Raw genomic sequence first — 22,302 nt, forward strand, 5'->3', positions numbered from 1 at the left:
TTTAGGGTCCAGCTCCCATATCCTGAGGTCCCCCTACAACTGCATCCTGACGGGTGGAATCATCGTGTGGTATACAGGAGCTAGTACTGCTCTTCAGTGCGGTCAGCTTAGCGAGCAGTTGGAGGTTAGCTTCCTTCCCTCCAGTCACTATGTGGCCATTTGTCTGTGGCTTATGTTTGGCCAGATTAATTAAACCTTGTTGTCTCTCCAGCCTTACAGGACACCTGTTGATTGAAGGTTGAAAATACTTCATAATTCCATTGTAATGTAAATAAATAGTGTTTGCCCTGTACATGTATGAATAGTAAAAGAGAATGTTACCATGAAGCAGCAAAGAATGTTTAACATGGGAGAGAAAGACAATGTTACCAGATGCAATAAGACCAGTATCTCTCTCTCTCTCTCTCTCTCTCTCTCTCTCTCTCTGTATTTCTGTCTATTTGTACACTGTCAAAGTTACAGACGTGTAAGGGTCGATTTAGACCCCCATAAAGGAACATAGAGAGTCCCTGAAATACACTTTGAGAACCACTGATATAGACAAATTTAAGCAGCTTAGTTTTTTTAACCTTGAACCTTGGAAGAGTAAAGAAGACAGCTTGACAATGACAATGTTGTGATATGAGACTATTGTCCGTACTGTAACAAAATAGAATGTTTGAGAACAACTGTTCCAGTGAAGTAAGTGAGGTTTGAGTGTTAATAGATGTTTTAAAACTATAGTTGATTTAAAATTGTAATTCTGGTATGACAGTTGATTCTGATGTATTTCTGTGAACACTGTAAATGACCACAATGTTTACAATAAAAAATTGATTTCTATCATTTGCATGCTTTATTGGGTAATTGGGTAAACACTATAACTTTAATATAACTGACTCCTCCTCACACGCATGAGAAACATTGCTACACAAAGCACAAAAAGAGTAATGTACTGTAAACCTTCATTATACCGATAATTATTGATAATGGCTTCATATTTATACTATTTTGCTAGAATACTGATGTTTTAACTTTAACATACTGGTCATGCTACTGATTTATCTCTTTGTTATTATCTTCCACGATAATAGGCATTACAACAATGAGTATATGAGATACTTCAATGGTTTCCTGTGTAAATAAGCCAAGTGCTTTTCTATGATCTCCTTTTAGTTGACCTTGTACCAGTGAACTGTACCTTCATGAAACTGTACCTTTTCCTATGCAAACCTCTAATAATCAGTCCAATAGGACCCCCATAACTCTGAGGAAGATATTATATTATGGTCTGTCTGTCATTCTGTCTGTCTGTAACACTTCATGTTCCATATACTGTATGGGCGATAATAACGTCAATGACAGCCCCACAATATTGGACACTGTCACGGTCCTCAATGCTGTCCTAGTTTAAAACTTTATAAGGACATTAAAGCATTGATCAACCCAATTATGGAAGAGGGGTTAAAACTGGGTAGGGTTTGGGGGGTTGGCCAGTTTTGTTCAATATACAGTATTGATGTTTGCTTTATTGACATGAGAAAACATACATTTACATTGCCAAAACTGTTGACAATGGGGAACATATACAGTTGGAGGGGGTACAGCAGTGTGTAAACAGAGCATTACAGCATTGTGTCCTTTAAAGGTAGCAGCTCTATTTCATATTGTGCAGCAGGTCTAGTAATCCATGGTTTGTAGTCCTTAGGGTGGTTGTGTTCCAGTCTCTAGCCTTCTTTTATCGTCATTGCTAACATGATGGTCGTCTTCAAACTGGTTTAGCCTCCATCATTCTATATACTCATACTGTCAGTCAGACAGCTAACAGTCTGACTTTCTAAAGTGTTTTGTTTAGAAACAAAAAATAACCACATTATCTCTATATAATATGGGCCTGTACAGAAGCATAGGGATGAAGCGGGTCATCCATAGAAAATCTAAATATTTGGCACGGAGAAGGACAGGTCTTTGCCATGGACACATTTATCCAGCTACGGACATATTGATGACCTGGATGAACTCTTTTGGGTTGTTTCACTCCCAGGCCAGCGCATAATGGAGCTTGGTACCCATAACATGACTCACTCATCTGGTCTCAGATAACATACTGTATATCAGTCTTTGTTAGAACGTATTATGACCTTAGGAGACTACAGTCATTGTTGACTACACTTGCTTTGCATCCCATCTATAAAGCTTCACAAATATACTTACAATGCATTTAATCTATTTATAATGCTGTATAATTTGAGTAACTAAAATCCAAAACATACTCATGATACTTTATAAGGTAAAGTATCATAATACCTTACTAGTAAGATGCCCTAAGGGCGAGGGCGCGTGCAAATGGTCGTGTGCACGCACCCGCCTGGGTGACTGCAGACTGCTGGGCACTGGAGCTTTGGCATAGGATCAACTTTGACCGTCTGACATCATAGAGAGATAGAGATTGACACAATATGGGCATTCCCAGATATGGGCTCATGTGGTCTATTTGCAAGTGTCTTGCAGTGTGGCCATATATGAAGCATGAAGTGTACAGACAGACAGACAGACAGACAGACAGACAGACAGACAGACAGACGGAACATAATATCTTCCTCAGAGTTATGGGGGTCCTAGTGGACTCATTGTTGTAATACCTATTATAGTGGAATATAATAACAAAGAGATAAATGAGTATTATGACCAGTATGCTATAGTTAAAACATCAGTATTCTAGCAAAATAGTATGAATATAAAGCCATTATCAATAATTCTCGGTATAATGAAGGTTTACAGTACATTACTTTTTGTGCTTTGTGTAGCAATGTTTCCCGTGTTTGTGAGGAGTCAGTTATATTATAATTATAGTGTTATAAGCAGATTATATAGATTACCCAATAAAGCATGCAGAATCATTATTTAATGTTTTCAACACTAACTTTAATACAAATTATACAAATTATTTTTTATTGTAAACATCATTTACAGTGTCATACCAGAATTCCAATTTTAAATCAATTATAGTTTTAAAACAATTATTAACACTGAAAACCTCACTTACTTCACTGGAGCAGTGGTTCTTAAACATTCCATTTTGTTACAGTACAGACAATGGTCTCATATCACAACATCATTGTCAAGCTGTCTTCTTTCCTCTTCCAAGGTTAAAGGTTAAAAAGCTGCTTAAATAGTCTATATCAGTGGTTCTCAAAGTGTATTTCAGGGACTCTCTAGGTTCCTTTATGGGGGTCTAAATTGACCTACAAGTCTGTAACTTTGACTGTGTACAAATAGACAGAAAGACAGACAGACAGAGAGAGAGACTTGTCTTATTGCATCTGGTAACATTCTGTCTTTCTCTCCCATGTTAAACTTTCATTGCTGCTTCATGGTAACATTCTCTTTTACTATTCATACATGTACAGAGCAAACACTATTTATTTACATTACAATGGAATTATGAAGTATTTTCAACCTTCAATCAACAGGTTTTCTGTAAGGCTGGAGAGACATTCATTCTTTCATACTTTATTACTAACAAGGTTTAATTAATCTGGCCAAACATAAGCCACAGACAAAAGGCCACATAGCCACCTAGTCCAGGGCATGTAGTCTTCAATGTTTGTCCATTTGGCTGATGGCAGCCAAGAAGAATGTACTTTTGGAGCGGATGGAAAGGCTAAGGTACCGCTTGCCTGAACAGAAGTCCCCCACAATCCGTTCAGCCGTGGCCATGCATCGCCTCTCATATATTCCATGGAAGAAAGGAAGCTAATCTCCAACTGCCCGCTGAGCTGACCGCACTGAAGAGCAGTACAGCTCCTGTACCAGTACCACACGATGATTCCACCTGTCAGGAAGGATGCTGTTGTAGGAGGACCTCAGGATATGGGAGCTGGACCCTAAACCTCGTCAGGCACCAACAATGGGACTTGGCCCAAGAATGGTCTTGTATGCTCTCCCTGCAGTCTGCTGTTGGTGTTTAAGGTCCTCAGAAGACTGATGCTTGAACCCCCTCCTCCGTCAACCTATATGAATGTATGAGAGTGGAATTAAGTTCACACAAAACATTTTTACAAAAACAAAAGTGCAAAGAACTGTTCACACCAGAACGGCAACAGCCTGCTGCTGTTAACCGCTGCAACCTGACCTCAGGAACCATTTGGAACCATTTGGTTCCAATGTACAAATGGACCCTAACAGGTCCATTTGGTTCCATTTGTACACTGTCAAAGTTACAGACCTATGTTAAATTGCTGCTCTGAAGGAAGTTTGTCAATGCTGCTCTGAGGGCAGCTTAAATGATATGCAAGGAGCATTGTTAAAATGCTGCTTTGAGGGCAGCTTAAATGATATGCATAGACCAATGTTAAGATGCTGCTCTGAGGGCAGCTTAAATGATATGCAAAGAGCAATGTTAAAATGCTGCTCTGAGGGCAGTTAGTCAATGCTGCTCTGAGGGCAGCTTAAATTATATGCAAATAGCAATGCTGAAATGCTGCTCTGAGGGCAGTTGGTCAATGCTGCTCTGAGGGCAGCTTACATAATATGCAAAGACAAATGTTAAAATGCTGCTCTGAGGGCACTTTGTCAATGCTGCTCTGAGGGCAGCTTAAACGATATGCATAGACCAATGTTAAGATGCTGCTCTGAGGGCAGTTTAAATGATATTCAAAGAGCAATGCTGCTCTGGGGGCACTTTGTCAATGCTGCTCTGAGGGCAGCCTAAATGATAAGCAAATAGCAATGTTAAAATGCTGCTCTGAGGGCAGTTAGTCAATGCTGCTCTGAGGGCAGCTTAAATGAGATGCATAGACCAATCTAAAAATGCTGCTCTGAGGGCAGTTAGTCAATGCTGGTCTGAGGGCAGCTTAAATGATATGCAAATAGCATTGCTGAAATGCTGCTCTGAGGGCAGTTGGTCAATGCTGCTCCGAGGGCAGCATACATAATATGCAAAGAGCAATGTTAAAATGCTGCTCTGGGGGCACTTTGTCAATGCTGCTCTGAGGGCAGCTTAAATGAGATGCATAGACCAATCTAAAAATGCTGCTCTGAGGGCAGTTAGTCAATGCTGGTCTGAGGGCAGCTTAAATGATATGCAAATAGCATTGCTGAAATGCTGCTCTGAGGGCAGTTGGTCAATGCTGCTCCGAGGGCAGCATACATAATATGCAAAGAGCAATGTTAAAATGCTGCTCTGGGGGCACTTTGTCAATGCTGCTCTGAGGGCAGCCTAAATGATTTGCATAGACCAATGTTAAAATGCTGCTCTGAGGGCAGCCTAAATGATATGCATAGACCAATGTTAAAATGCTGCTCTGAGGGCACTTTGTCAATGCTGCTCTGAGGGCAGCTTAAACGATATGCAAAGAGCAATGGTGCTCTGGGGTCACTTTGTCAATGCTGCTCTGGGGGCAGCCTAAATGACATGCATAGACCAATGTTAAAATGCTGCTCTGAGGGCAGTTGGTCAATGCTGCTCTGAGGGCAGCTTACATAATATGCAAAGTGCAATGTTAAAATGCTGCTCCGAGGGCACTTTGTCAATGCTGCTCTGAGGGCAGCTTAAACGATATGCATAGACCAATGTTAAGATGCTGCTCTGAGGGCAGCTTATGTGATATACAAAGAGCAAGAGCAATGCTGCTCTGGGTTCACTTTGTCAATGCTGCTCTGAGGGCAGCCTAAATGATATGCATAGACCAATGTTAAAATGCTGCTCTGAGGGCACTTTGTCAATGCTGCTCTGAGGGCAGCTTAAACCATATGCAAAGAGCAATGCTGCTCTGGGGTCACTTTGTCAATGCTGCTCTGAGGGCAGCCTAAATGACATGCATAGACCAATGTTAAAATGCTGCTCTGAGGGCAGTTGGTCAATGCTGCTCTGAGGGCAGCTTACATAATATGCAAAGACAAATGTTAAAATGCTGCTCCGAGGGCACTTTGTCAATGCTGCTCTGAGGGCAGCTTAAACGATATGCATAGACCAATGTTAAGATGCTGCTCTGAGGGCAGCTTAAATGATATGCAAAGAGCAATGCTGCTCTGGGGGCAGCCTAAATGACATTCATAGACCAATGTTAAAATGTTGCTCTGAGGGCAGTTAGTCAATGCTGGTCTGAGGGCAGCTTAAATGATATGCATAGACCAATGTTAAAATGCTGCCCTGAGGGCAATGAGATAGAGACACTAGTTTCTAGTGTATCTATCTCTCTCTGGAAGAGGTTGCACATGAACTCTGCAGCCGCACTGAGGTGCCTCAACAAAACAAAATTATTTAAATAACATTGCAATTCAAGGCAGTTTGAACAGCTAATTTCAACAGAGTAGCTATGTAACAAGGCCAAGCTGCATTAGCTAACAACAGTAGCTTGCTAGCTATTTTTGAAAATGTTAACATTAGCAACCTGCTAGGTTGCTACATTTGAAAATTATTTAATTACATTACAATTCAAGGCAGAGTTGGAACAGCTAGTTTCAACATAGCAGACTATCTACCTTGCTAAGTTAGTCAGCTAGCAAACCTTAGCTTAATGAAAGTTTCTAAATGTAGTTCTAGCAAACATCAACAAATTCATATTTAAAAGTCTTACCTTGCAGATGAAGCAATATGTTTAGGCAGTGTAGCGAGTAGTGAAGATTTTAATAGTTTAGTGTAGTAGTAGGCTTGCACTGAAGCAGTAGCAGGCTTTCACTGAAGGCAGCAGGAGCAGACTAACTGACTGACTGACTGTGATACAAAGATGGCTGCCGCTGAACAATTCAAAATTGCATTGAACCCGCCTCCTGCCCCGCCTCCAACTCTTACTGATTGGCCAGGCGCGAGGACCAATGAAATTGAATGCTGCCCTCAGGTCACATTCCAATCCTTATAAGTCACATCTGCCACAGATATGGGCCATGGCTTGGCCATCTGGCCAGTGATATATATCGATGACATCAGGGATCTTCATATATGGGCATAAAAGAGATTCTGGGGAATACCCATATATGGACTTTTACATAGGTGATGTCACCTGTGATGTCACAGTGACAAGGGAACCAAACAATAGACTGTAAAGATGTGTACTGACTGACTGACACGGAGACAAGCTGCGACATTTCTCATCGTGGTATACTGAAATCCTAGCAGGGATTTCAGTATACCACGACCAAATACATATCATTTTGGGTATACCACGAACCGGATGGTCACTCTCTCTTCTGGGCTGCAGCCTGCCAGCTGTCCCTCTCTCGCCCTCTTGCGCCCACTCATCTCGTTTATGACAATCCATGATTCCTTGTATCTTTGTTCGCCATGTTCTGCCTCCACTCTCTTCACTTTCTCCAACATCTCATCCCCTTTGATCCTGTCATAGGTGCTGAACAGCTGTTGTTTGGTGCTGTTCAGCTCCTCCCAACTCTCTGCGGTTCACCCCCCGCAAGGAGGGCTAGCCGATGGCAGTAGCTGAAAGCAGAAAGCAGGAGCAGCATGCAACATGCACTAACTACAAGCACTTCTACACTAGCCTGATTTCAGACTCTGCGCTAGAGCTTGAGTCTGACATTGTCCCCATTGTAAGAGATTTCAAAGGGATTTAAAATTTGAAATTCCCAATCACAAGAGATCTGGTGGGAGGGGTTGTGTTTGACTTGTGTACACAAAACATTCCCCCCTCCCCAGGGACACACCCTGCATACACACACACTTCCGGTTAACAGCAGACATACAAGCTCACATCGCGTCGCAGATGCAACCGTTGTGAGCTTGTAGATCACACTTGGCTGCGACGCCGGAAATGCCGCTTGCCTTCTGCGCAATGCACGATGTTGGAAAGTTGTGGATACAGTAGGTAAATACAAAGAAGGGTCAGGGGAGGGTAAGGCTGGGCTAGGTTTGTTATTGCCAGTTGTGAACGGCTGCCGCCTGTAAGTGGTATTTCAGGGCGATTTTAAAGGATGCTAGGGAACCACACTCCTTTAAGGCCTTCGGTAAGCCATTCCACATTTTGGTGGTATGGCAGAAGAACGAGTTTGACCCTTTGTTTGATTTGACTCTGGGTTGAACATGATCTGTGGCGCTGCCTCTGGTGTTGTAATTGTGGACGTCCTTAACGATTATAAAGTATTTTGACAGGTACATGGTGTAGTGTATCTTGTACACCAGGGGCCAGTTGCACCACCAGAACGTAAGTTCTGCCCTAAGTTAGGGAGTAAAGTCCTTACTAGAGACTTAGTAACGACTAGTTAGTTTGGAACTAAGTGAGTTACTAACAGGTGTTGCACCACGACTTCTTAAGGCATAACGTAACTAGTAATGCGTAGACTGTTCCTAAAGCAATGTATAGTCGCATAAAATGACGTCATAGCTCCCGAATCCAATGAAAGCGAACTGTTTCTAGTAAGGAAATAAAGCTTGTATCGCCTTATGTCAACAGAGAGCTCCGTCTCTCCACTGGCATGTGCAGTAGTAGCAGTACAGTACACAAGTCACTGATATGCGCGCACAGGGCGAGCGCATCCCTGCGCAGCGCACTGCCCTGCAAATGGATTGTATCCCCCGTTGTGAAGTAACGGCATAATTTGGAGACACAGGGGAAGAGAGCGCACCATTCAATTCGCTGTTGTGCTGTATGCAGTGGTTGAAAAGTACTCAAATTAATTACAAAAGTATCAATCCTGCAATATAGAAATACTCTATTAATAGCAGACACATCGTGAGCTTGTAGATCGGCTATTTTCAAATGGCCGAAATATATATAGGGCTTAATGTATGTTTTAAACCGATGGGTCGTTTCATTGTTGAATTAATTAAATAGCCGATATAATGCTGTCTGCCACGTTAGTAGTGTAGTTGCTCTACTCCCATAGAGATAGGTTACTTAGTAAAGACTTAGTGCTGCCCAAGGGGTGGTGTAAATATTTAGTTGTTACTTAGAGATACGTAAGAACTAATTTGTGTGGTGCAACACCTGACATTTTAGTAATGCGTAAGTCTTGACTTAGAACCCATTTACGTTACAACTAGGCTACGTTATAACTTAGTAACTGCTGGTGCAACCCCGCCCAGGCCCATTGCAAGTTGCTGTACTCTGTCATCTATTACAGGGTACCGTTCACCTCCACCACCTGTTCCCTCCCCACCAGGTAAGACTGCATCCAACTCACTGCTGCGCTGTCAAGACCGATAGCTTTTATTTTCTCAATCAGAATAGAGTGATTTACGGTGTCAAATGCCTTCTGGAGGTCCATCATGACCATGCCGCTATATTTGCCCAAATCCACTTTACGTTTGATTTGGTCAGTCAAATAGAGAAGGCATGTGTCAGTGGAATGGTATTTTCTGAATCCAGATTGGAACTCGTAAATCAGATCATTCTCATCGAGATATCTTGCAATCTGTTCGTAAACATTTTTTTCCATGACTTTTGATCATTATGGAACTAAGAATGGAAATGGGCGGTAGTTGCCAGGGTCTAGTTTGCTACCTTTTTTCATGCAGGGGCGTTACTTTAGCTAGTTTGAAGTCTTGGGGACATGACCCTGTTCGATGGATAGGTTAATTAAGTGGGTAATGATTGGAACAATGGAGTCGGCTGAGTCTCTGAGAAATCTAGCAGGAATTGTATGCACATCCTATCTTCTCGGGAAGAACAGCCTTTAAAGCCTTACGGCCTGGGCATAAATATAACGATTGCATTCACCATGGCTTCGTAACTCGCGCGGCCGGCAGAGCGCCGCGCGAGTGCTCTTCGCGCCCGAGCGCCGCTTGTAATGGCGTGGACAATAACTGTGACATATAACCATTGTATTGCTTTTGTATCTTTTGTATTGCTTTGTATTGCTTTTTGTAGCTTTTGTATCTTTATTCATTTCACCATAACAAAAGGAGGCTACTCTGTTGCATTTTGTCTTAACGGCGTTTGCCTTATCGGGGTTTGCCTTAAGGGGATTTCCCCATACCAGCCACCCGTCTGAGGAAACCCATTTCGACCACTTGCACCCGCGACCTTATACTTTCGGTCATGACCGAGACCCACACTTCATGACCATAGGTGAGAGTAGGAACAAAGATTGCTCGGTAGACAGAGAGCTTTGCCTTCCGGCTCAACTCTTTTTTCCTTCACAAAAGTGCGATTTAGCGACAGCAAAACCGCTCCTGCTGCTCTGATTCTGATCTCCTTCTCTGTCTTTCCATTTCTCTCATTCGTGAACAAGACCCCGAGATACTTAAACTCCTTCACCTGGAGTAAAGCCTCATTCCCTACTTGGACTGCACAATCCAACGTTAAATTCAGTTCGTTTTCACTTTAACCTGAGTATGAATTTATCTTTATAATTAGCTGGACTGAGGTGACCGGACCCAAAACGAGGAGTGACCGACAGAGATTTAACCACAACTATGTTGGCCCTGTATATTTGGGGAAATATTCAAAGCTTTTCCCCAAATGTTCATACAAGATTTGTATAATATAGTGAAAATAGCCGATATAAGCTCACCGTTGTTCATTAGGCATTTAAGCTTGTATGTCTGCCATTTTTGCTTGTTGTCATAATAATATGACATTAGGCCTTAAGTGCTTGCTGCATATCACAAGTCTGTGATATGCAGTGATGCAAATGCAGTCTTTCGAGTGACCTATGTTTAGACAAACTGCTGTAAATGTGTGCTTTAATCATTAATGTAAAAAAAAAAAAAGATCAACCCAAGCCAAGAATCTTGGTGTAGTCCTGGACTCAGACCTGCATTTTAACAGGCGCGCGCACGCACGCACGCGCGCACGCACACACACACACACACACACACACACACACACACACACACACACACCTTTTTTTACTCATATATAATGTATTATTTAAAATACGTTATTATTGTGGACCAGAGTAAAATAATGGTGTTACAAATGAACACAACAGTAATAAACAATGAAATAGAGGTGTTGACTAGCAATAATCAGTGTGTGTGTTGGGGGGGAGGGGGGCAACTCCCACTGCCTGTCCTCCCTTACGTCCTCAGAGCACACGCTCGAGCAGATTCAGCAGAACTTGCAAGGTTGGACTTGGATCAAGACTGTATTATGTATGTATTTAATCGATTTGTATACTATCTACCATAACAGTTTCCACACAAGTGGCCGCTTTATTCAGGCCTAATAGTTACACGAGAACATGTTGTATGAGGCCCACACACCAAAACAGATCATGTGGCAACTGGACCACCTATATACTACGACACACAAATACAATATTAAACCCTCTGTCAGAAAACATGGACTCAATGGCACATAACAAAATTTTGGTGGGCTTTCGTAGTTTGATGAGTGAAATACGTGATTTGTTAATAATCGTTGCTGTATGCCATTTTATCGATGTTTGTGGGGACTGCAGGTGAAACAAAAGAGCAGCCTCATTGCATTGTGCACAGGTCTATCCCGTCGATAGATGATAACGTACATAATTGCACAAAGGAGGAATGTCATCTTTAGACAAGTAGATGGGTGGCTCTTAAAAGAGCCGTTTTGGGGTTCAGACAGTGACGGAAAGCTTATGCACGTTCTCCACGGATACGACGGGCCAGCTGGATGTCTTTGGGCATGATGGTCACCCTCTTGGCGTGGATGGCGCACAGATTGGTGTCCTCAAACAGACCGACCAGATACGCCTCGGCTGACTCCTGCAGAGCCATGACGGCGGAGCTCTGGAAGCGCAGGTCGGTCTTGAAGTCCTGGGCGATCTCCCTCACCAGGCGCTGGAAGGGCAGTTTGCGGATCAGCAGCTCGGTGGATTTCTGGTAACGACGGATCTCCCTCAGAGCCACTGTACCGGGGCGGTAACGGTGAGGCTTCTTCACTCCACCGGTTGCCGGCGCGCTCTTACGAGCAGCCTTGGTGGCGAGCTGCTTCCTGGGGGCTTTGCCTCCGGTGGATTTACGGGCGGTCTGCTTAGTTCTAGCCATTTTCTCTCTGCTGCTTGAACAAAGAAGTTGTGATATAACTATATAACTGTTCATTTTATTTCAGCGGCTCTGAGGCGCCGTCTTTCTCTGATTGGTCTGTGGTCAGGAACCTCCTTGTTTGGGAGGAACCAGAGTTTAGACTGGGAGGAGCCGATCACGCCACTAGTAGTGATTGGTGGGGAGCTCATACAGTCTGTCCCACCAATCACAAAATAGTGTGTTACAAAGTCAAACCTATAAAAGGGCTCGTATTCCTCTCCTCCAGCACATTTCTTCGAGCGTTTACTCCAGAAATATACCTACAAAATGAGCGGCCGAGGCAAGACAGGCGGAAAGGCTAGGGCGAAGGCTAAGACCCGCTCATCCCGTGCCGGGCTCCAGTTCCCCGTGGGTCGTGTCCACAGGCTGCTGCGTAAAGGCAACTATGCCCAGAGAGTCGGCGCCGGCGCCCCAGTCTATCTGGCGGCTGTTCTCGAGTACCTGACCGCTGAGATTCTTGAGTTGGCTGGAAACGCAGCCCGTGACAACAAGAAGACTCGTATCATCCCCCGCCACCTCCAGCTGGCCGTCCGCAACGACGAGGAGCTCAACAAACTGCTGGGCGGAGTGACCATTGCTCAGGGCGGTGTGCTGCCCAACATCCAGGCTGTCCTGCTCCCCAAGAAGACCGAGAAAGCCGCCAAGAAATAAACCTGCTTCATTCGTTTGAATAAACCCCACAAAGGCTCTTTTAAGAGCCACCCACTGATTCAACAAAGAGTTGCTCCTAGTACCCTATGAGGAGCAAATTATAATATAACGCTTACGTGCCCACAATACCTTATTGTGATATCTTATTAAAATGGTGAAATAAGCACTGTACCGCAATGTTACTGGTCATATTTTACACGAGTTTATAACCATGATAGAATTTCTAGTTTTACAACTTTAACAAAAACACCATTTCAGAATGGTCTCATTACTCGGCTGTAAGTCCTTTCACGCATGGAAATTTACACTAACAGTTGTATAATCATCTACACTTCATAACTAAACACGAGGCAAGGAGAACACTCATCTCAAATGACAATATACATTTTTACAAGCATAGCGATGCTCCCATTAAGTGTATGGATTAAATACTAAATATATGCTACTGTAAGGACTATTATGCCAGGTTTGTCTTTCCTTTGTAAACTAGTAGCCAGCGTTACTTAATTTGCCATATCTGATTGTGTATCTAGTTTGCACGTCTCATGTCATCATCACAAAACTGATAATGATTTTAAGCGGGCTATATATAATTAGCATTTGGATCAACTCTTTCTTGGAAAATATGGGTGGTCCTTAAAAGGACCGTTGGTTTGGTACAGTGGAATATTCAGATTACTTGGAGCTGGTGTACTTGGTGACAGCCTTGGTACCCTCAGACACGGCGTGCTTGGCCAGCTCACCGGGGAGCAGCAGGCGGACGGCAGTCTGGATCTCCCTGGATGAGATGGTGGAGCGCTTGTTGTAGTGAGCCAGACGAGAGGCTTCACCGGCGATGCGCTCAAAGATGTCGTTGACAAAGGAGTTCATGATGCCCATGGCCTTGGAGGAGATACCGGTGTCAGGGTGAACCTGCTTCAGGACCTTGTACACGTAGATGGCGTAGCTCTCCTTCCTGGACTTTCTGCGCTTCTTGCCGCCCTTCGCGGCGGTCTTGGAGACGGCTTTCTTGGAGCCCTTCTTGGGCGCTGGCTTCGCAACTTCGGGCATTTTGAAGGTATTCTATCAGTGGCTTGCAGACTGCAGAGACGAATGTGAAGAGAGAGCGCAGTCGCACCATTATTTATACACAGCCAATGCCAATGTGGTGGTGTGACTCCCAGCAGATGATTGGCTGCTGATCCTCCCACAAAGAGGGCGGTGTCTTTATTTCTGTATTATTTCTCCCGCTCGTGCGCTCTATTGTCCCTGTAATATTTTCAGCGGCTAAACATGCACTTAGGGTAAATGTATATTTTATATTTTATGGCTTGTTTCCCCAATGGAAACAAGCCATAGTGCTTTCTTGACTAACAAAAGGTATAGACTATATCAGTCTGTCTATTCATTGAGACAATGGCATTATTCCCAATATTAGTCTATAATATAAGAAATAGTTAATTAAGTATTATAATGTGTAAATGTGATTCCACTCTTCTGGGCTTAGAAAAACAAAATAGAGAACCGGGTGCACTGGCAGCAGTCTCTCTCTCTCTCTGTGTGTGTGTGTGTGTGTGTGTGTGTGTGTGTGTGTGTGTGTGTGTGTGTGTGTGTGTGTGTGTGTGTGTGTGTTACTTTTTTTCTCCATTCATAGCCCGTTTATTTATTACTTCAAGTCAAGACAATGAAAGCAGAATTGATTTTGTTCCATCACTCCAGTTAACTTCAGTTGGGACATTGTAATTTAAACGCTGTATTCGGAGTATTTCAAAGTTAAATAATGAATGAGTGTGTTTCCCGCCTCTACATGTTCATATACTAATAATGGCAGTCACAAGCGCTTACTATGGTTCATCGCAGAGCGTAATATATAGTCTACTATTTCACGTTAATATTCAAATCACAACTTATTCCACAAGTAAAGACAGGTTATGTCTTAGATCAAGGATTGTTTGCGAGGCTCCAATGGAAGTCCCGTGCTGCTTAAAATGTGTTTATGAAGCAAAGCGAGGTGTAATTTGGGCAAATGTGGAAAGACGTTTCTGCCTGGTCGTGCGTGTCGAATTACAACATTTTGTATCTTTAGCACCACAGTATAGCCTATTCATGTTTGGATTATTAACTGATCATATTGTTACTTATATACACACACACACTTACAGATTAAAAACTGTAGTTAAACACAAAAGTGGGAATGAACTCGTTACATAACGTGTGGGCGGCTCTTAAAAGAGCCTTTGGGTTGTTGGTTGATCAAGTCAGGATTATTAACCTCCGAAGCCGTACAGAGTGCGTCCCTGTCTCTTCAGAGCATAGACAACATCCATGGCAGTCACGGTCTTTCTTTTGGCGTGCTCGGTGTAGGTGACGGCATCACGGATCACGTTCTCCAGGAACACCTTGAGGACACCGCGGGTCTCCTCGTAGATCAGACCGGAGATACGCTTCACACCGCCACGGCGAGCAAGACGGCGGATAGCGGGCTTGGTGATTCCCTGGATGTTATCACGAAGAACCTTGCGATGACGCTTGGCGCCTCCTTTTCCCAGTCCCTTTCCGCCTTTGCCACGCCCACTCATTTTTACGCTTCAGATCAGTTGAAGATGCAGAAGAGAATGATTCCAGAGCCCTCAGCCATGCCCTTTTATCTGTGTTCTGAGGACGTAAGGGAGGACAGGCAGACTATGTGGGCGTTGCCAACACGCACCTCCCCCCTTGTTCATTTTGGTCACATCACCCCTTATTGCTAGTCAAGTCCTCTATACCATTATAATTGTTGTTCATTTTTTGAATTCTCCCCTATTAATATTCTTGTCAATGAATACATGCGTAGTACACACTCTGGGCCATAGCATTTCTTTCGACTCTCTCAAGTTTAAACGTTTGTATTGTCACGTATAACCTAAATAAAGGTAGGGCCTATAGAAAATCATCAATAATCAAGTATTATGCGGACTTTATGTCACGCTTATTTGAGCAATGTTGACATTTGCCATCTCTTGCACATGATGTAGAGGTGGACCAGAGTTACTATGTATAATAATGTATTTGATTTTGAACCTGAACAATGGTAGTAGGCCACTATTCAATATCAATGTTGTTGAATTTGAACCAAACATACTAGTAGTCAGGACAATGGCAAATCGAACAGTGATTTATGGACTAACATACACAACTAGGCCATAGGGGAGGTGTGGCTGGGTTTGCAAGCTCGATATAGCTAAAGTGAGAAATGGCCGTATTCATAATGTAGGACAACGTTAGGCTGCGTTAATGTTTAACTTTGTCATAAATGTTATCATTCATTCATTATTTGTGGTATTAGCCCGTTTAACACACGTGTCCATTGAAACGGGCTGGTTATTATTCCAGTGCTCACATATGACCATGGTGTATAAAAGTGAGGATACTCTTATAAAATGAAGTGGTTGGCTCTTAAAAGAGCCTTTTGTGGGTATAGTAGAGATGGAACAAATAGTTTACTTCTTTTTGGGGGCTGCCTTCTTTGCGGCCTTGGGTTTGGCAACCTTCTTGGCTGGAGCTTTCTTGGCTGCTGCGGGCTTCTTTGCCACTTTCTTGGGGCTCTTGGCGGCCTTCTTCGGGCTTTTAGCTGCTACTTTCTTGGCGGCGGGCTTCTTGGCTTTCTTGGGCGATTTCTTGGCGGCTGCGGGCTTCTTTGCCGCCGCCTTCTTGGGCTTCTTAGCCGCTGCGGGTTTCTTGGCGGCAGCGGGCTTCTTTGCTTTAACTGCCTTCTTTGCAGCAGGCTTCTTCGCCTTCACCGCCTCTGCCTTGTTCATCTTGAAAGAGCCAGACGCGCCGGTGCCTTTGAGCTGGACCAGGGTGCCTTTTGCGACCAGGCTCTTGACGGCGATCTTGACGCGGGCCTTGTTCTTCTCCACATCGTAGCCGCCGGCAGCCAGAGCTTTCTTGACCGCAGCCAGAGACACACCGCTCCGCTCCTTGGAGGCGGACACGGCCTTGACGACCAGCTCAGCGACGCTGGGGCCGGTCTTCTTGGGTCGGGGAGCCGCCTTCTTCTTGGCGGCCTTGGCCGGAGCTGGGGCGGGTGCTGGTGCTACTTCTGCCATAGTTGTCTCGGATAGTAGTTTGTCCTTCCTTCTCTAAAGTAAAGTCTGACAGACTGGTGCTGCACGCTGTGAAGGGGCTGGACTTAAACACCACATGAGAACCATATAGAGACAACATGCACACAGCTCCTCTTGTCTAGGTGGCTTAACGTGCCACTTGTGTTTTCTCCTCGATTAAAACAAGTTATAACAAACTACGGTGTATGTTATGAAATGAAACAAAGAGCTGACCAGTTAGCACACATGTGCCTTTTTGTTATCAATATAACTGCGATGAAAAAAGCACTCTAGTTTTTAAGTGGTACGCTCAAAACATCCCCCTTGCACAGTCAGAGCACTGTGTTTCCTCTGTCATTTTGCTTCTAAAACATTTTAAACTACGTTAAATTAACAACAATAGTCACAATACTCTTAGCAGACATACCTGGCCACGCAATACCATGCAATATACTTTGGTTTTGACATCCATTTGGCTATAAACAGAAGGTTTTCTGACCCCAGTAAACACACTCCAGTTGACGGCAGCATGATGGTGGAGTTGATCCCGACTTCCAATGACAGATGAAAACTGTTGCAACACTCGATGGATTTATGGACAAATAACTTACTGTGATCAACCTACAGCAAACGAAATGTGTTTAAATCTTCAATCAAGTGTGGTATCTGTATGCGATTATGACACACATACACTTTCACCGGCACAATCCTTCCATGCAATACCATTCATAATACTGTGAAGATGTTTTGTGACTTTGGAACATGTTGTATGTATGTTGGCATGCATGATTTGACAATAGACACATTTTATTCAAGTTACTGAGGCTTCTCAATTGATTCTAAAAGTAGATGTGACACAGTGACTATTATTAACCTGGTGACAATATGCAATGGATACAAACAGTGGTGGAAAGTAACTACATTTAGGCCTACGTACTGTTATTAAGTAGTTTTAACTGAGGTACTTTTAACTTTACAAGAGTGTTTCCAATTTGCAATAATTTTAATGAAAACAGATAGTGAAAGTAGTGACCTGCATAATGAGCACTTTTACTTTAGGTACTTTATATTTTGATGCCAATACTTTTGTAAAAAAGTAAAAATGTTGTACCAAATTTGTAACAGGCCTACTTCTTCCATCACTGGCATGCATACATACCGTTGTGTCCTCAGCCTGGTGCTTAAACATTATTTTCTTCTTACCTTTCCTGCTCCACCCGTACCCTATCTTATCATGGAACAAGTAACAGGGGAAATTAATACAATGTTTGCCCATGAGACTGACCTGTTTGTTTGTCACTTTAGGCCCTGCGCCATAGAGACTGCTGCCATGTGTTGTGCCTATATAATATATCTGTTATTAATTATTATTATTTGTATGATTTTCTTTCCCGTTTACATCCGTTTTGCTTTAAACAGAAGGTTTTCTGACCCCAGTAAACACACTCCAGTTGACGGCAGCATGATGGTGGAGTTGATCCCGAATTCCAGTAACAGCGGTTGGAACACTTGGTCCATTTGTGGACAAATAATCTATGCTACTGTGATCAAACTACAGAAAATTAAACGTTTAAATCTTCAATCAACTTTGGTTTGCTTTAAACTTGCCACAGTGACAACTGATGAAGTGTTTAAAAAATTGAGCGCCCTCCCTCAACACAAGGCCACTGGCCTTGATAAAATTCCAGCTAGATTTCTCAGAGATTCAGCCGCCACCATTGCTCCAATCATCACCCACATAATTAACCTTTCCATCGAACAGGGTCATGTCCCCCAGGACTTCAAACTAGCAAAAGTAACCCCCCTGCATCCTGCATAAAAAAGGTAGCAAACTAGACCCTGGAAACTACCGCCCCGTTTCCATTCTTAGCTCCATATCCAAAGTCATGGAGAAAATAGTCTACGAACAGATTGCAAGATATCTCGATGAGAATAATGTGATTTACGAGTTCCAATCTGGATTCAGAAAATATCATTCCACTGACACATGCCTTCTCTATTTGACTGACCAAATCAAACGCGAAGTGGATGATGGCAAATATAGCGGCATGGTCATGATGGACCTCCAGAAGGCATTTGACACCGTAAATCATTCTATTCTGCTTGAGAAACTAAAAGCCATCGGTCTTGACAGCGCAGCAGTGAGTTGGATGCAATCTTACCTGGTGGGGAGGGAACAGGTGGTGGAGATTAACGGTAACCCCCCCCCCCCCCCCCCCCCCCTCAAGGTAGCATACTGGGACCTCTGTTGTTCCTAATATACATGAACGACATGGCATCTGCTTGCGACTGCAACCTGTTCCTGTTCGCGGATGATTCGGCTTTCCTAGTCTCGGGCAAGGACCACTTGCAGGTTGAAAAGACACTTAACCTCACCGCTACTCACCTCACTGCTACTCACCAGTTAAGAGTGGGGTGGCTCAGAGTTGATGACAGTACAGCAACTTGCAATGGGCCTGGTGTAAAAGATACACTACACCACTATGATACCCAAGTACCTGTCTAAATACTTTATAAACGTTAAGGATGTCCATAATTACAACGCCAGAGGCAGTGCCACAGATCACTTTCAACCCAGAGTCAAAACCAACAAAGGGTCAAACTCGTTCTTCTGCTATACCACCAAAATGTGGAAAGCCTTACTGAAGGCCATAAAGGAGTGTGGATCCCTAGCATCCTTTAAAATTGCCCTGAAAAACCACTTAGAGCCAGCAGCCGTTAGCAACTGGTAAAGAAAACAACCCTAGCCCAGCCCTACCCTCCCCTGCCCCTTCTTTGTATATACTTACTGTTTGTTTAGACTTACTGTTTTCTTTTTTTGGTTCTTTCATTTTCTTTTCTTTACATATCTACTGCAGTACTGTGTTCTATTCGTATGTCATTCAATGTTATATGAGATACTTTAATGGTTTCCTGTGGAAATAAGCTTAGTCTTTTCTAGGATCTCCTTTTAGTAGACCTTGTACCAGTGTGTACCGTCATGAAACTGTACCTTTTCCTATGCAAACTTCTAATAAAGTCTTCAATCAATCAATCAAATGGTATCTGTATCTGTATTTGATTATTACACATCCAATTTCAGTGACACACTCCTTCCATGTATTATTATTGATTATTATGTGAGTTGTGAATTTGGATCATAATGTTGTATATTGCCATTCATTATTTGACTAAAACTGGTGTGTAGATACTTTGTTTTATTTAAAAATCACGTCATACACATTAAAGGGGAAGACCACCCATTTTCAATATTGAACTGTGTCATAAATATACCTTAATATACCTTAGAAAAAAGTTCCCCCCCTTCTGGGTTGCCTAGAACTGGAGGATTGATTTTGGGGTTTGTATTGCATAGTACTTTACAATATGCCAAATTGTAAAGATGCCAACAGTCTAATTGGTCATTTACTAGGCAAGGTTTTACATTTTACATTTTTTTATCAAAAACGTAATAGTATAACATATTAGTGATTTATGTGTGTAAGTCTAAGATATGGAAAGAAAACTCTTGAATTGATTTGCTTATAAATGCCTGCCACACATCTCTTGTGCATGGCAGTCCAATGTATTTTGAGTTCAGTTGTTCAGTTTAGACATAATTGTGCAAAACATGGTTAACATTTCACAATTTAAGCCTACACGATCCCAGCTATCAGTAATTCAAAGGGTGTGATGAAGTCAGGTAAGATATGTCAGTATCATGCCAGTACACTAACCCAGAAACAAGCACCTACACTTCAGAAACAAGCCCAAACAAAATTGTATTCGTCACATTCCTAAGACAAAAATGTTATTTTAGTCAATTTATTCCCATTGATTCCGGATGGGGACCCAAATGCATTCCGGCATCAATGGGAGTTTATTATTTCTTATTTATTGTTTCTTATTTATTGCAATCAAATTATTGTCTCAGGAATGCAAAAATAAAAAGATTGAACTCAAGTCTCCATGGCGTGAGTAATCAATAGAAAAAAGGTCATTTTCGGGGTGAACTACTTCTATGAATATTTACACGCGACTTTACAGGAAAACAAGCCCAAAGTCACTTATAATGAGCAGACCTGGCAACACTGGCACTTAAGCAATAGTAACTGAACTGCATAGACAAAGAACTTTAGATTCAAAACAAAACATTCTGAAACCGTGGCACCTTTTGGCTTTGTAATTTGTCTTTTGTATTGCCCTTATATTTCTTATATTTCTATTTTTCTACTATGTTTTTTACTTACTTTAGTAGAAGTTTGCATATGAAAAGGTATAGTTTCATGACAACACTGGTACAAGGTCAACCAAAAGGATACCTCAGAAAAGCTTTTAGGGATTTAAGGCCTTCGGTGTTCCACATTTTTGCTGCATAGCAGGAGAACAAATTCGACCCTTTCTTTGTGCCAAATCTGGGTTGGACGTGATCTGTGGTGTTGCCTCTGGTGTTGTAATTGATCCTTGAAGTTTTGGAAGTATTTTGTCAGGTACATGGGTATCTAGTGGTAGTGTATCTTGTACACCAGGGACCAGACACGTTGCAAGATGCTGTACTCTGCCAGCTACCGTGAGCCACCCAACGTTTAGAAAGTGATTCGCCGTAAGGTGAGCCCGAGATGGAAGGTTAAGCAGAAGACTATAATTAGTTTGTTTTGGGCTGTTTGGAGCCTTTTTTTTAGGGCCTTTGAGGTGTCACGAATCGATATCATACTGAACTCCATAGTCAAAGTCAAAGTGGGGTTGGAACCGTTGCATGAGTGCTCCTGCTATAGTCTTCAATGTATTTTTATTTTATTTTTTTTCTGACCAGCGGGGTGATCCTCTGTAAAAAATAAGTTGGTTGTGTTTTGATTACCTTAGTAGTCGTTTGTTCACTGGAAAAAATCATGTTGAAGTTGGAACCTTAAGTTGAATAAGAAGACAATTATTTATCATTTCAACATTGTGTATTGAGCATTGGGGGGTCAGTGATAAAATTGAGTTTTATCTGTTTGTTTGTTTGTTTGTTTGTTTGTTTGTTTGTTTGTTTGTTTGTTTGTTTGTTTTGTTTTTTGCTATTGGAAAAGACGTGCACCATTTTTGCAAAAAAATAATATTAGTGCCTGAAATTTTAAATATAAGAACGTGAATGAAGGTGTTCTGTCAGTCAGATATGTTAATACATTATAAAATACAATTTAAAAATTATAAAATGATTACATAAAAAGCCCTGAAGGGCATGTTTCCATTGCGTTCCTGTAATCAATTATTTGAAAGAGAAATCACTAAATGGGCTATGGGCCACAGCTAGACAACACAGTAAAAGATGGTTTAAATTTAGCCCTGAAAGTGTAATGACCCTTACAGATCCACTTTCAAAGTAAAACTAACATCTGATTTGATTGCGTGGACATTCTGTATCACCCCAGCAGTTATACTGCCAAACATAACACATCTTTGCTGATAGATTGTCAAATTAAAATGAAATTGCATTACTCTGCCACTAGAGGTCACAGCCTATATGGGAAACCTTGGCTTGCATATCCATATGCATTAAAATCTTAGTTTGTCTGTTTGTTTGTTTGTTTGTTTGTTTGTTTGTTTGTTTGTTTGTTTGTTTGTTTGTTTGTTTGTTTGTTTGTTTGTTTGTTTGATTGATTGAGGAAATATTAACAGTAGCCT

At 42.4% G+C, this 22,302-nt stretch overlaps 5 protein-coding genes across 8 annotated transcripts in view; 1 reads left to right on the plus strand and 4 right to left on the minus strand.

Annotated features, from left to right (window-relative positions):
• The window catches only part of LOC308285974 (histone H1-like), a gene marked incomplete at both ends in the record, with an annotated part of 402,459 nt that extends 385,797 nt beyond the window's left edge, over positions 1–16,662 (minus strand). For all 4 annotated transcript variants that reach the window (XM_080726931.1, XM_080726930.1, XM_080726929.1 and 1 more), the window contains one exon: positions 16,147–16,662. In XM_080726931.1, coding sequence (XP_080583057.1) covers positions 16,147–16,662 — 516 coding nt within the window. The remainder of the gene's footprint in view (positions 1–16,146) is intronic.
• On the minus strand, positions 11,495–11,905 carry LOC308285982 (histone H3.2; the record flags this gene model as incomplete). The annotated part of the gene is made up of 1 exon (XM_080726939.1): positions 11,495–11,905. One exon carries the CDS (start codon positions 11,903–11,905, stop codon positions 11,495–11,497), a length of 411 nt encoding a protein of 136 aa, XP_080583065.1.
• LOC308285988 (histone H2A-like) lies at positions 12,212–12,595 on the plus strand (the record flags this gene model as incomplete). The annotated part of the gene is made up of 1 exon (XM_080726945.1): positions 12,212–12,595. The coding sequence occupies one exon, from the start codon at positions 12,212–12,214 to the stop codon at positions 12,593–12,595; it is 384 nt and encodes a 127-aa protein (XP_080583071.1).
• On the minus strand, positions 13,271–13,645 carry LOC308285993 (histone H2B-like; the record flags this gene model as incomplete). Its single annotated transcript, XM_080726950.1, has 1 exon — positions 13,271–13,645. One exon carries the CDS (start codon positions 13,643–13,645, stop codon positions 13,271–13,273), a length of 375 nt encoding a protein of 124 aa, XP_080583076.1.
• Positions 14,842–15,153, minus strand: LOC308286001 (histone H4; the record flags this gene model as incomplete). Its single annotated transcript, XM_080726958.1, has 1 exon — positions 14,842–15,153. The coding sequence occupies one exon, from the start codon at positions 15,151–15,153 to the stop codon at positions 14,842–14,844; it is 312 nt and encodes a 103-aa protein (XP_080583084.1).
• Positions 16,663–22,302: the final 5,640 nt, after the last annotated feature.

The sequence above is a fragment of the Nannobrachium achirus genome (assembly GCF_963921795.1).
Source record: "Nannobrachium achirus genome assembly, chromosome: 5".
In the NCBI taxonomy this organism is placed as follows: Eukaryota; Metazoa; Chordata; class Actinopteri; order Myctophiformes; family Myctophidae; genus Nannobrachium; species Nannobrachium achirus.